Source organism: Pararge aegeria, chromosome 20 (assembly GCF_905163445.1).
Source record: "Pararge aegeria chromosome 20, ilParAegt1.1, whole genome shotgun sequence".
Classification (NCBI taxonomy): domain Eukaryota; kingdom Metazoa; phylum Arthropoda; class Insecta; order Lepidoptera; family Nymphalidae; genus Pararge; species Pararge aegeria.
In genome coordinates, this window is record NC_053199.1 from 13927038 (window position 1) to 13942576 (window position 15539).

Consider the following 15539-nt stretch of genomic DNA (forward strand, 5'->3'; position numbering starts at 1 on the left):
CTATTTTTTTTATCATAACAAAATTAATCGTTTACCCTTACACCATAAAATTTGTTAATATTAGAGATACCTACTAAAGATAATGGTTGCAAATTAAAATGAACTTTATTCCTACATTATCGACTATTTATTTGGAAGCAACCAGCTTCGCTCTCATCTCCGGCAAGATAGAATAATGATTGTAAATATTGATGTTCACAAAGAGCAATTACTGAATTTCTTGCCAGCTCTTCTCAGTAGAATCTGCTTTCCGAACCGGTGGTAGAGTCACTACAAACAGACATACTTGACGTTTCAAAAGTGATTATCAAGTAGGCCTACTTGAAATAAATGAATTTTGAATTGTGAATTTTATAGACGAAAATTATAACCTCATCGTCATCATCAACATCCCATAACAGTTCACTGCTGAACTAAAGGCCGATCCGATTAGTCGCCTCGTACACCTCGTATCTCGACACACGTGGGAAGAGGATGGGTGGTGTGGTGAGGTGAGGACTAATGTATTCTGATCTGCACACGGCAGCGGCACGAAAATCGTATAAATTAACAAAAATCTTATTTGCAAAAAAAATTGAAAAATGGAATAGTCTTATTAAATTATATATCCACAAAGATTGAACGAAATCAGACCGTTTGTAGAGGTCCACAATTATTCATTGTAAAGTCAACATCTCCTGAGGTTTTGGAGCGAAACGTGCATAGAGGCCGAAGATCTGTTTGGTGTGGAGTATAAGGATTGAAGAAATTATAAATTACACCATATAGATTCTCCTGCTTTTCGCGGAGTGTAGCAAATTAAAAATTAAATTAAATTAATTAATTAAATTAAATAATAATTTCCATAATAATATATTATACAAATGAATTTCCTCAAAGTAACGCCTGCTTCTATCCAATCCAACGTTTTTAGAGGGTCAAAATCAAGCCCGACGGTGTCGGTTAAAAAACATACCATATTATCAACATTTTTTTTTTAATGCAAACTAGTAAATACATCTATGAGAGATATATGACAATCATTGTACATAGCAAAACAATCTTGATAAGTTCTGCCGGCTTCGTATGCATGGATGTAAGGTGCTGAATCTTCGGTGCTCTCCTCTAATCCATCATTCAGTGGGCTGAAAAAAATAAATTCATATATGCTTATGTAAATTCATAAATTTATATAAGCTTTATTATTCCTTCCTTAATGGTTTTCGAGTCCCAAAAATTATATATATTGGTCCTTACGTCTGGTGAACGAAGGGCTGGCACTTATTTAGCCCAACGGCTAAGTCTAGCAATTCAAAGGGGCAATATAGGGGGTGCCAGTATTTTGGGTACCATGCCCATAAGTGAACAGTTAGACGGCTTATATTTATTGTAAATATTAATTTTAGTTTGTAATTATTATAAGAAAAATATATTTTTATCTGTATTTGTTATCTCGGGCTTAACAATATCCTGTGTTCGGGTTTATCGGGATATAAGGTATCTCTATGCAAACTTACAGTACGTTACAGGGCATGTTAAAGGCCGGAAGGTTTTTAAGGTGGCGTGCATAGAGGGTATGCACAGGGTATGCAGACAGTGGCGTGCATAGAGGGTATGCACAGAGTATGCAGACGGTCTCGTGCATAGAGGGTATGCACAGGGTATGCAAACAGTGGCGTGCATAGAGGGTATGCGCAGGGTATGCAGACAGTGGCGTGCATAGAGGGTATGCACAGGGTATGCAGACAGTGGCGTGCATAGAGTGTATGTACAGGGTATGCAGACGGTCTCGTGCATAGAGGGTATGCACAGGGTATGCAGACCGTGGCGTGCATAGAGGGTATGCACAGGGTGTGCAGACAGTGGCATGCACACGGTATGCAGTCTGCATAATGCAGATGATATAAAATGGAGAAAATCTGTAACAAAGTACTGTTGTCTGTTTATAAGCGGTGGTTTTACTTACCATCAGGTGAACCATTTGCCTAGTTCGTGTCTGAGGCGCGGTAATTTCCTTGCGAATAAAAGAGGTGGTTAGAGGTACTTACTTTAGTGTAAAAGATGCGATTTCGTGTAGCAGATCCTCGTCTGATGTAGCCTGAAGAGGTTCAGTCCCAAGTTGACATAACGTTCGGAGAACACACGATGTTCCATTGTATCCGAAGCTACAGACAAAAATATTATATTATATATGAGTAATGTTATGTCAATATTATGTCTAAACTTATGGTAATAGCTTAGTGGTTAGGACGTCAGCCTTACTTTCGGGGACCGAGTTCGATGCTCCTGGAAGTTGCATATTTTTTGGAGTTATGTGTGTTTGAAATAATTAAATATCACTTGCTTCAACGGTGAAGGAAAACATAGTTAGAAAACTTGCTTTTTTTTGTTTATACACGAGCGCTTGACTGCAATCACACCCAATATTGAGTGATGCAGCCTAAGGTGGAGCGCGCTAGCCTAGAAGATGCCTATTCACTCTTGATTTGAAGGTACACATGATTGCGAGCTCATATAATACTCTCAAAGGAGTGTGGAGTCTACCAATCCACACTAGAGCAGCGTGCCCTTCTCATTGTATGGGGAGACTCGTGCCCTGTCAGTCGGTAATGGATTGAAAAGATGATGTTGGCGTTAATCCGACCAAACTTTCGGTTTCGGTTTCGGCTTAGTTTCTGTAATAAAACAGATCACTCATTCAAAAGTAAGATACAGTAAATTGATGAAAACGGAACCAGGTAGAGTTAGGTTGCCTTAAAAAATACAATAACCTCCCTTTAGTCAGGAACAGCCAAGGGGCTTTAAGTGGCCCCGTCCGTTACAACCAAGATCATTAAAACATGAAATATGATTTTTAGACCTGCATCTAATTTATTGTATTTTTTAACGCACATAGCAAATGGGGATTTTGTGGTTTGTTTTAATTTATATTTATTGTTGCACAGTCGAATTTTATTCCTAGTTTTAAAATACTCCAGGTGGCGATGAAAGAAGACTGATATTTCGTAGATATAGACAAGGCAGAGTAAGGAGATTGTGTTTTTGAATATTGGTCTACAGGAATCCGTTGGGTCTATAAGAAATAAAATTCTAATACATTTTTTTGTGTCACAAATAATTTGTTTATATGCACCGACAGACATGACATAACCGTGATAAACTAGTGCTGCATTAAGCGATACTGTCCGATGATTGTTAAAAAAAAATACGCGGACAAAACCACGAGATTGTTAATAATATTAATGGGAATAGTGGGGATAATAACGTTCGCTCATTATTATAGTCGACGTGCCGTACGATTAATTATGTCAAGACATAACAATGTATCGTTCACCCCATTTTCCTTATTCCTGACTTATTTTTCCCATAACGTGAGGGCCATGGTGTTAGATATAATTTTGATCGTATTATATGTCATTAATTATACCACCCGCCTTGGTGGTTTAGTGGTTAGCATGCTTTACTCACGAGACTGTGGGTTCGATTCATAGGCAAGGCTGAGGATTTCTATCGAATAATCACTTATACTATGAAAATTAAGCTTAATTTGCTATACTCCGCGAAAAGCAGGAGAATCTGTATGTTGTTTTTTATAATTTCTTCAATCTTTTTACTCCAAACCAAAAAGATCTTTGGCAATATACTTTTTCCGCGCGTTATGCTCCGACACCGGAGCATCCTCAGGAGATGTGTACTTGTTTGATGAATAATTGTTTACAATTAAACACGTTTAATTGAGGATAGAGATGAGACAGAGATGACATTTGAAACCGAGTACATTGCCGAAGATTTAAGATATTATAAATAACACCATACAGATTCTCCTGCTTAGTTTTTATAACATACGAGTATCCTGGAATTCTGCAAAGTAACGCGTGCTTCTATCAAATTTTTTAATTAAAACTATTTGGTCGGAGGCTACAGCCGAAGCTGTTTACCACTCTACCTACATAGACGTGCTGCTAAGCGATTTAGCGTTCCGGTACGATGATGAGGAGGAACCGATTTGGAGTTTGGGTTTTATATAACTGCCATACCCCTAACAGGTCAGCCCTGTAATCTCACAAGGTGGGATTTTAGTCAACGCCTAACTTGTAGAGAAAGAAAAAAAAAGTTTTGAACTAGGGAATTACAGTGACCACGGCCGTGTCTCGGAGAGTGTGTTAAGCCGTTGATCCCGATAATAACGAGTGATAATAATCTTCAAAGCCCGCCAACCCGCATTGGAGCAGCGTGGTGCATCTGTGCTCTAAAACCTGTGCCCAGCAGGACGTCAATCGTATAATTATAAGCGATATTAACTGAGCATTACAACAGTTGGGTTGGATACTCGTGTCTTAAACTCACTCAGTGTTAATATTCAACAATTACCTGTGACAGACGGACCAACAGCAATCAAGTGATGTGGGTTCTGTTAAACAAGGGGTACGGAATTTTTCGACCTCTCTCGCGCCTGGCGTTGTCTCGAGAGGGAGGTCTGATTCTCTACAGTACAAGTTAGAAATGTAGCATTTCTGTTTTTTTTCTAGTATGGTCTTGCGGGACTTTGGCCGTGGCTAGTTACCACCCTACAGACAAAGACATTTTGCCAAGTGGTTATACGTTCCAGTATGATCATCATCATCATCATCATATTGACCCATTAACGTCCCACTACAAGGCACACAGGTCTCCTCTTACAATGAGAAGGGGTTAGGGCCGCAGTCCATCTAGCTGGCCCAGTGCGGATTAGTGGACTGCCCACACCTTTGAGAACAAAGAATTCTCAGGAATGCAGGTTTTCTTATAATGTTTTCATTCGCTGTTAAAACAAGTGATATTTTAAATGCTTATAACGCACATAACTTAGAAAAGTTAGTTGTGCGAGCTGGGATTCAAACTCGCTCGCCTGAAAGTGAAGTCGAAGTCCTACCCACTGCCATACCCCTAAACAATTAGCTTGCTACTATTTTAGACAACATTATCACGTTGCAACACGTGAGATTGCAGCAAAGTGAATGAATGAATGAATGAATGAATACACTTTTATTGTACACCACATAAACATAACAAATTAACAGTAAAAATTTAACAAAAGATATACAATTTGGCGGCCTTATCGCTACATAGCGATCTCTTCCAGGCAACCAAAGGCGTTAAAAACAGCTCAAGAAGAGAGGTAGGTGGTGCATTTAACTGTACTGTGTTGCAAATAAACATGCATAAACCTATATATACAAATATAATATGTACATATTATATTTAACAACTTACAATAAAATATATAGATAGTGATAATAATTAATATATACCTATATAATTAATATCAATAATAAATAAATATATACAATATTGTCAAACTACAAATAAAACAGAAGGAATCTTGTAGTGGAATAAAAAAAACCTCAAAAAGCTATCGATGAGACATTATTTTGATAAATGATCAATAAAATTAACATCGCGGATGCTAAAGTTATATCGGAGTTTTATTGGAATGGATAAACAACCATAAATTACTTGGAATGACATTCGGAAAATGGAAATTGACAAATGTTCTTTATGTGGAAATTGGTTCCCTTGCAGTCTACAGTGTAGACTCTATGTCATCAATGTGCCAAAAAATGATCGATTACTATTACTCGTTCATGGTAGATATACTCATTGTTTTATTAAAGGGCTGTTGATTTTCGATGTTGGTGTGTAAGCCATTTTGTTTCCTTTCGCTGGGACCGGGTTCCATACCCGGCCCTTTCCGGGAAAATAAACAAGATTTTAAGTTTTCAGTTACCTACCTGCCTAGCGTATCACGCGACATTGCGGCCGGGTCGAAGGTGAATTTCGGTAATAGTTATATCTCTGAATATAGATAAAGTCAATGTAAAACCTTATGTCGTTATCATCATAAAGTATGCTATTTTTTAATAATAAAACTTGTGCAAGGAGGCTGCTATGTTGTATGCTCGGCACGGGAGGGTTACTTACGTACTTTTAAGCGATTAAATATCACTTGCTTCAACGGTGAAGGAAAACCTCATGATTTCTTTTGAAATGTTTTCCACGTTGATCTTGTGGTCCATAGGGCCGAAACTACTGTTTTCCATCTAGACCTATCCCGAGCTGCAGAAATAAGCGTGGGTGAAATAAATTTGAAACCTTCATTTCCGCTCCCAGAGACCGTTCTCTGTCTGCTCCATCTGAGATATATAGATATCTCTATATCTAACTCCATATTTTACACTAAATACTCTATTTAAAATAACGGGGCCCCTTAGCAGTAACTTTCTTAGAGTATGGAATGTACGTATCGCTCATTATCCATTCTGGCAATTTTTAACAACTGATATTTCATAAAAATATATATATATAACATAGATATCTTATATAAAAATATAGAAAAAAAAAAAAAATATTTAACTTAATATTTTAGTTTAAAGATTCACAGACGCGTGAAACTTTCTTAAAGAATTGTATCTACCGCACATTTTACCTACCGTAATCGTAAATAGTTAATTAAATCTGGAGAATTTGACCGATTTAAATAAAAAATTGTATTATTGTGAATAAATATTTCTCTAGAGTTGTACAAACTTTATTAAAATTTAGTTAAATTTTAGCAGTATCATCATCACCATCAACCATCTGTCATTTCACCATTTTATCAGTTGTTACATGTCGAGTGAAATCAAACTATCATAGTATAGTCTATGTCAAGAAATTCAACACAAATAAACTTGCCTAGGATGATGTTATACCTGATATTTCATGAAATAAATCCTGCTATAGTATATAACATACTCGTTTGCCAAGATATTATCTTACCTAATACATACGTAATCCTAGTACAGTATTTTTGTTTCTGTAACTATATTTAACAAATAATTAAGCAAAATAAAGCTTTATTGAAAAAGTTATTTATCATTATTATTTATAAGACTATCACCTTAGTTTTTTTTTTAGCAGTACTAGCTATACCCTGCCACGCTTCGCTGTGGCACATTGTGATTGAATGGTTGAGAAAAACAGATAAAAATAATCCTTGATATGCTAAAATTTCAGCTCGATCGGTGCACAACTTTTTGGGTTTTAGAAGCGTACACAAACCAACATAACATTTATATATACATAAATTGATAGCTGAAATATAATTTAACACAATTTGCGAGTGCATTTTGGTACGGTACCCTAACATACAAAATCTATGCAGGTTCACGACATTCAATAACCATGCGATCGTTTCCCCACTTCGATAATTTTGCGAAAAGTAAAAACAAATAGAATCACTGATTGAAAACAGTGGACTCGTTCACCTTTTTTCTGCAGAGCTTTTGCTTTCCATTCCACAATCAATAGGAAGTTTGGCGTGCGTCCAGTCCTCGTTAGGGAAAGGAACCAAATACCTAACCAATTATGCGCCAGGAAAATATATTTTAAAGCTCGAAAAGAAAGAAAGTAACAAATGGAAACATTAAAACACCATATGGCAAGGGAATCATGGCGTTCAGGGATTTAATATTGTACAATGTTTTCCGTAAATACTGTGGTAAAGCAGATCTCGGATATAAAAAAAAACAATTGTTATTTTCATATTATGTGTTAACCCGTCTGATCTTATTAACTGACCGTATGTAGTAACCGACATCAATAGAGGAGATTCTCAATTCGGTAGTATTTTTGAAGTTATAGTTCTTTTGGTGCGTTAGGGAAAAATGATGAGAGTAAATTTTTACGATGCGCGCGCACACCGTCACAAAAAAACGACACCCTGTGTTAGCTTTAAGGTTTGACAGTGTACACTTTCAATTATCAAAGTCTGCGGGCGCATTTCGGTTATTCAATTGATTCATACATAATTCTCAAATTTTAATGTTGGTTGTCCGATAATGAGTCTATTAGTATTCCAAATTTATTTATGTTTATTATGTCCATTTCTTTAATTATATGAAAATATATTTTTTGTAATATTTAAATAAACTTTATTTGACTAACTAAATAACTAACTGATAATGCGTTATAATAAAACTTTCAATGTATTAAATACATTTTTCTACACACGTTGAATAAGGCGAAACATGATATTTTTATCTTGTTACGCCAAAGGAGTGTAACTCGTAAAGCGTGTAAATAAGTAAGCACACACCTTTTTTTTTAAATATATATCTGTCATTTATAAACCGATTAAAAAAAATCTATTTTATTTGAGACTTATACAGTCTCAAATCAAAATATATTTTTTGTAATGTGTCTTCTCTCATCAGGTCCCTCAAAGAAATCAAGGGGACTCTTCAATTGTTAGAGTGAATTGAGTATTTTTTAAAGTAATTTGAGCATTTGCTATCGAAATAACACCGGCAACCACGCCCTTCAGACCAGAACACAGTATTGCAACAATGCTGTTTAGCGGCAGAAAAAAGCATGGCGATAGTACTTCCCCGGACGAGCTCTGTCACAAAAAGCTCTTATCATCATCATCATCATCATATCAACCCATTACCAGCCCACTACAGGGTACGGGTCTCCTTCCACAATGAGAAGGGGTTATGACCGTAGCCCGTCACGCTGGCCCAGTGCGGATTGGTGGACTTCACACAGCTTTGAGAATATTATGGAGAACTCCCAGGCAAGCAGGTTTCCTCACCTTTGAAGCAAGTGATATTTTAATTGCTTAAAAGGGCATAACTTAGAAAAGTTGGAGGTGCGTGCTGGGATTCGAACCCCCCCCCCCCCTACTGGGCTATCATCGGTTCAAAAAAGCTCTACTACTAATAAATTATCCTAAACTTTAGGGAATCCATACTGATAGTATATCAGTATGGATTCCCTAAAGTTATCCTACCTGCTTAACATATCCTCGACGTACTGATAAAAGTGGTACAGCTTCGCATCATTCGTGTAATCCTCATGAGCTTCTCTTTTCTTCCTAGCAGTGCCAACATAGCCGCTGTTGGCTCCGAAAATGTCAACTGGTATTTGAGTTCGATTCCATGGCAGCTGGAAGTTGCATTGGATAGCCCAATTCACGTTTATGGTTTTTATGGGGGTTGGTGTTCCTACGCCTATGTTGACCTGAAAATTTGTAAAAAGGAAATTGATTTAATATATTTTAACCCACACACACACACGCACACGCACACACACACACATACACACACACAAGCTCCATACGTTTGCGTGTTAACATATTTTTAAGTACCTAATTTAATTTTCGTGAATGCGGAAAATTGTTTTTTGTTTTGTTCCGTAGAGGAAGTTTATTGTCATCATACAGGTTTCATAGTACGGCAGCAACTATATAACTTACCAGAACATTGTAATATGGCGGTATGGAATTTTTTGTTATTATTAATAAAATATATATATTCAATAAAATATATATACTTGTATGTTACTACTTTGATTACGAAGTTAGAGGTGCGTGCCGTGGATTCTTACTTTCCGGAGTTGTATAGCTTTTTCAATAGAAGCAATTATTATATTCGACGGTGAAGGAAAGAGAGTTCTCCATAATGTTCTCAAAGTTTTGTGGAGTCCAACAATCCGTATTTGGCCAGCGTGGTGGACTACAGCAAAAGTCTCAAAAATCAGCCTTCTAATTCTGGAGGATACACGTTCCCTGTTGTGGGCCGGTAAGCTTTGGCAATAATGATAGGGTAGCATGTTCAACAACGGATCGAGAAATTTTAGGTATCGGACTCTTTGGTTAAAGTTCTGTACCAGTCCGAAGTTAGTAAATTAGCGACGTCCACAGTAAAAAAAAACAAGGAGATGGCTGAAAACCCATATTGCATCAGTTCGGAGCGTCTTAGCTTTAAGACTGTAGAGAGAGAAGAGGTCTTTGTCCCAGCAGTGGGATAAGTCTAAAGTGCACATTTAAAGATACTCGTTTGCAACAACATTTGCGGTAGAACTCGCAAGAATGCACACGTAGAATTCAGTTCTGTTGTATGTTATTGAAGCAATGAAAACACCACATCAATAGACTTGAGTGCACTTGCGGCGGAAGGCGTTAGTGAAATGGATCCACGTTAATTAGAAAACACACTCGCACACTCACACAGGTAACCAGTTACATGCGATGCTGCACACAAAGGTAACAAGTTACATACGGGTAATAGGTAACTACGTATCTACATACGGTGGTTTTAAGGACGGCAACGGGAGAATTCTTTTCACAAACGAGCGAGAACTTTTGCTCATGTCGCAAACTCGAGGCCATCGTTCGCAAATCAACATTTTTGAAGTAAAACTTCTTTAGGCGCGACAAGGGAGTAACTCAACTCAGATTTTTTATGACGGAAGTAACGCTTATGTCAGACGTCCGTGTAGTTTCCGCTATTTAAAAATAATAATTTTGGTCGTAAGTATATACTCAACGCTTCTTGACTTGTACGCCAGCTAGTAAAAAATAATCAATTAGGATTATTTATTTCCAATATTTTCAAACGGATCAATTGTGAAAAGAAAATGGAATACAAATTCAACAGTTTTAAAAAACAATATTTTTAAATATACCTAGTTGTTTTTTTATTACTTTTGTAATAAATATATTATATAGTACGAGTTTTTACTCAGTTTAGGTACCAGTGATTCAACCATACATAGTACTAAGCTATGATTTCTGTCACAATTTAATAATCGTGTGAATAAATGATATTATTATTATTATTATTATTAATAAATATTCTGACAATTGCGAAATTGTATAATATTCAATGACAAGGTTATGTTGACATGTGCTGATTTAACTTTGAATTTTCTACTCTCAATAATTCTAATTAACAAATGAAAATATTTATAAAATGTGAAATGGATATTAATGAATTTTAAATAGAATATTAAATTAAATAATGAATATTTAATAAAATTGAAACATTTACTCTTACATCATTAAATAATCATAAAAGTATTACTTCAATATCGCTATATGATGGAATATATGGACCAACTATAGATAATTAAGTTTTCGCGATTTCAAAAAAAACATTTAAATTTGTTTTTTATATCTAAGTTGTAATGCTTTATCTTGCCAGTATGCTTTATCTGATTTCTGTCTTTAATCTGTTCTTTTATGCATATAACTTATATAAAACAATGTCAATGTTTCACATCTGCCAAGCGTCCCGCGACGGCTCACACATTGTTTTTGAGTAGTAGTAGAGGTTTTTGTTTCAGAGCTCGTCCGGGGAAGTACTACCGCTGTGCGTATTTCTGCTGTCAAGCAGTATTGCTGTGTTGCCGGTGTCATTACAGGCACATGAGCCCCCGCGCCTCAGGTTTATGGACAGGATGCCAATTTGTAGGACGTTTTCTTTGCATGCCCTGCGGAGTGTCACCCTGTTTATAGGCGATACTTTCCACTTACTATGACCAGCTAGCATAGGCAGGGGACACAAATTATAACCCCTGGCTATATCCCCTGACTAGGGATATAAGTAACCTGTCCTGACTTTAAAATTAATAATTGTAAAGTCAACATCTCCTGAGGATGCTCCGGTTTCGGAGCGAAACTTGCGTAGAGGGTACATTGTCGAGGATCTGTTTGGTGTGGAGTATAAGGATTTAAGAAACTATAAATTGCACAATACAGATTCTCCTGCTGTTCGCGGAGTATTGCAAATTAAGCTTAATTTTCATAATACGTTTTAAGTAACGAAAATATCACTTGATTCAACGGTGAAGGAAAACGTCGTGAGGAAAAATTCATACCTGAGAGTTCTAATAATGTTCTCAAAGGTGTTTGGAGTCCACCAACCCGCACTGGGCCAGCGTGGTGAAAATCAACGCAGTAGCAACCACGCAATAAAAATTGCGGGATGCATGTTATGTATGTGAGAAAAATATTCTTCTTACGCGTTAATTATTTGGCACACTGATACGGTACAATACAATACTCGTCATCGTCGTCGTTGTGTCGTTTATGCGTCGAAATATTATATAAGCAAGTTGACGTTCAGTTGTTTTTAATAAAATACGATTTTGAATTAAATGGCAATGCAATCAGCACAGTTTTGATTAATAGTTGAAGCTTGAAATTATGCGAATTTTAATTGCAATTACGCAGTGAATTGCAATATCATTATCATGAGACTAATTAACGCGTTGGACACCCTTCTCTTTTGTAGGAGAAAGAGAAATAAGTAGGAGTGGAATTTTTTGTGGCAGAGCTCGTCCGGGGAAGTACCTAATACCGCCATGCTTATTTCTGCCACCATTATTACTGAGTGCCAGTCTGAAGGGAACGTTTGCTGGTGTAATTACTGGCATGTGTGGCTTAACATGAAGCGGCGCATTGGCTAGGAGCTCGACTTCTTTCGGGGGGCCGAGTTCGAAACCCAGCATGCACCTCTAACTTTTCGAATTTGCATTGGGCCAACGTGGTGGACTACGGCCACAATTTAATGGGGCGTCAATAAATTAAGTGAGGTGTTTTATAAATGTTCTGTCTTTACCTCCCTGGTGAGATGTCGTGAGATTTTTCAAAATGTGGGTTTCTTACACGTTGGATTGTTATTGTAAAAAGACCAATGGACCAAAATAGTATTTTTTTTTTTCAATCAGGAAAAAAAAAGCGTTATATTTGCCGAGACCACCCCAAGATTAGAAGAGATTTTACTCTCACGTTTTTCACGTATTCTTAAACATCTCACGTATTCTTTGAACGCCCCCTAACCCCTTCTCATTGTGGAAGAAGGAATGGAAATGAAAATGGAAGGAAACCCGTGCTCTGTAGTGGCGTGGTTGATGAAATAATGATGATGAAGCTTAAAATCTATGTCTCAGGTTAATGGACACAGGGCATTTTTTACGACGTGTCCCTTAGACATCACGAAAAGTGTGTTTGTAGGCGATGGGTTTAAACAAACCATAAGGGTGGGCAGTTTCTTCGTCTGTCAATTATTACTAAAAAAAACTATCTAACGATAAGGGCCATCGAGAGTTTTGGAATCAGATAAACCATAAGCAGAAGACTCGTGAGCGGACTTCTTCGTTCTTCAATTCTAACCCGGTGCCTACATATTTGAATATACTTACTTTATCTAAGGACTCGATGAAGTTAGTTTAAAGGCACTAACATAGATAAGTTTTGACATAATATGGTAAGTTTTTAGTGTTACTAACCCTAATAGACTTTTTGTTATAATAAATAAATATACTACGACAATACACACATCGCCATCTAGCCCCAAAGTAAGCGTAGCTTGTGATAGTATGAATATTTTTATAAATAATTTACACAAATACTTATAAAACTTAGATATACACCCAGACAATGAATAAAATTCATGTTTATGAACATACATTTTCCATTTGTGGGAATCGAACCCACGGCCTTGGACTTTGAAAGCAGGGTCGCTGCCCACTGCGCCAATCGGTCATTATGGGATGCAGGATAAAATAAATAAATAAAATTTGTTGTCCCACTCCGCCATTATTATGCGATATTATAAATGCACAACTCGTTATTAGTAACTAAAGCACGCCTTAGCCGCAGAACTGGTCTTGATGAAATTAAAAGTATGTACATTATGAAAATTAATCTTTACGTTGTAATTTATAATTTCTTCAATCTTTATATTCCACACCAAACAGATCTTCGGCAATGTATTGTTAAAGCATTATTCATTGTAAAGTCAAAATCTCCTGAGGACGCTCCGGTGTACATTGCCGAAGACCTGTTCGGTGCAGAAGATATCTACTGGAGAAATTATAAATGAAAGCAGATTCTTTAGCTTTTTGCGAAGTATAGCGAATTAAGCCTAATTTCTATTTTATATTATGGAATTTCTATCAAATCCCCAGAAATAATTAAAGTCTCGACCAGAGTCCATCAATTTAGATTGATGGACCCTGGGTGGCACTGGTATAGTAACTACACCAGCACCTACACCCTTCAGACCGGAACACAGCAACGTTTTTTTGTGGCAGAAATAAGCATGACGTCAGTACTTCCCAAGACGAACTCTGTCACAGAAAGCTCTACAAAACTACTATTAATTAAAAGTAAATTGTTTAGATTAGCCAACTAAAAGTAGTGTATATTCGCTAAACTAGGGTTTCCCCTGGCCGACACTTTCATTGGTTAATTTAGAAGACTAGTGTTATGAGAACGGTGTCCTGCCAGTATATAGCAGGAGATCGTCCTCTAAACTCCAATCGAAAAACTCATAGCATCCCGTTCAATAGTCTTATTAAAATGGCTATTCCTTGGATAGCTGCTTTGTTTTGCTACAGGGGTTTATGGTTCAGTGCAATATACTGATTTACTGAAGCATAAGAGCCAGTTAAGATTAATTCCCTTACTAAACTTCTACGTGTTTGACGCAAGTAGTTCCACCGTGTGGGTTTTCATTCCTATGTTGCCAATAGCCCAAAACCACGCACTTTGCATCTTCTTTTCTAATATGGTTGGGTTTTGGACCCCACTTCCAAGTTCTGTGTTTTCCAATACTTATAACCTGGGTATCTTTAAAACAAGAGTGAACAGATATCTTCTAGGCAAGCGCGTCCCATCTAAGGCCACATCTACACTTTCCATTAGGTGCCATTGTGATCAAGCGCTGGTCTATAACCGATAAAAAAATGATCCTACAAGTTTAAGGCCGAGAATTAGGTACGTAAATGTTACAAAAAAAAAAAAAATCTAACTTACTTGCAACAATGTCGAGTTGGGGAACAATAACTGCCTTCGACTGCGGTGCAACATCAACTCGTCTAAACTCAAGTCACTTAAGCTAACCGGTAGCAGCAGCGATAGGTTTAAAATTAACCTTAATATGATATTTTTTCCCTTAAAATACATGTTAAACTATGTACGTACAGACGGTAAGTGCCACGGATATAGTTTTTATGTTTGGTTACATGTCGCGATCACAATGATGTTGATTTGGTATTATTTAGCAAATGACCAAAAAATAAATCGTCTACTTAAAAAGCATAACTACATAAAATGGCGCTTACTGACGTCAATTTTGACATATATTAGTACACTAACTGTTTAATTCAACGTCAAAAATGACAGTTAGGATCAAACTGAATCGGGCTACGGCCCGATTCAGTTAGTCCTAACCTAACTTCAGTTTGATGTAATTGGAAATTGCAGTAAATTAATGTACTCATTTTATAGGTTTAAAAAGTTGCTTAAATATAATATAATTAATATAATTTCTAAAGCAATGCATTTCTAACGAATTCGTGAATAAATTATTTATTGACAGCACCTTTTGATAATAAAATCAATAATGATAATCTAATGTGAATTAGGAATTACTTAGATATGTTTTTGTTTAATTATAGCACGTTTTTGCGTGCGAGGATTTTTTCTTCCCACAGTACAAAGTCCGGGTCCTTAATTGTTTCCATGCATAATATCACGTCGATCTGTTCCCTGTACTTTTAATTGCTACGTCAGAAATGGAAAACCTGGAAATAAATTTTGAATTAGTCTTTGGTATGAAAGGATTTGTCAAGAAACTGCTGCCCCTGGTGGTAATATAAACATTTAAAAGTATATATGTATATTAATTGAAGTAAAGCAATTTTTTCTAGTCACTATCACATTTTGTCTGGTTACTATCACAATGATA

General features: G+C 36.5%; 1 protein-coding gene across 1 annotated transcript; it reads right to left on the minus strand.

The window, feature by feature from the left end:
• Positions 1–976: 976 nt before the first annotated feature.
• LOC120632752 lies at positions 977–14755 on the minus strand. The gene is made up of 4 exons (XM_039902742.1): positions 14606–14755; positions 8792–9021; positions 2028–2144; positions 977–1124 (listed from the first exon to the last, which is right to left on the minus strand). The coding sequence occupies exons 1-4, from the start codon at positions 14753–14755 to the stop codon at positions 977–979; spliced, it is 645 nt and encodes a 214-aa protein (XP_039758676.1).
• Between the last annotated feature and the right edge of the window lie 784 nt (positions 14756–15539).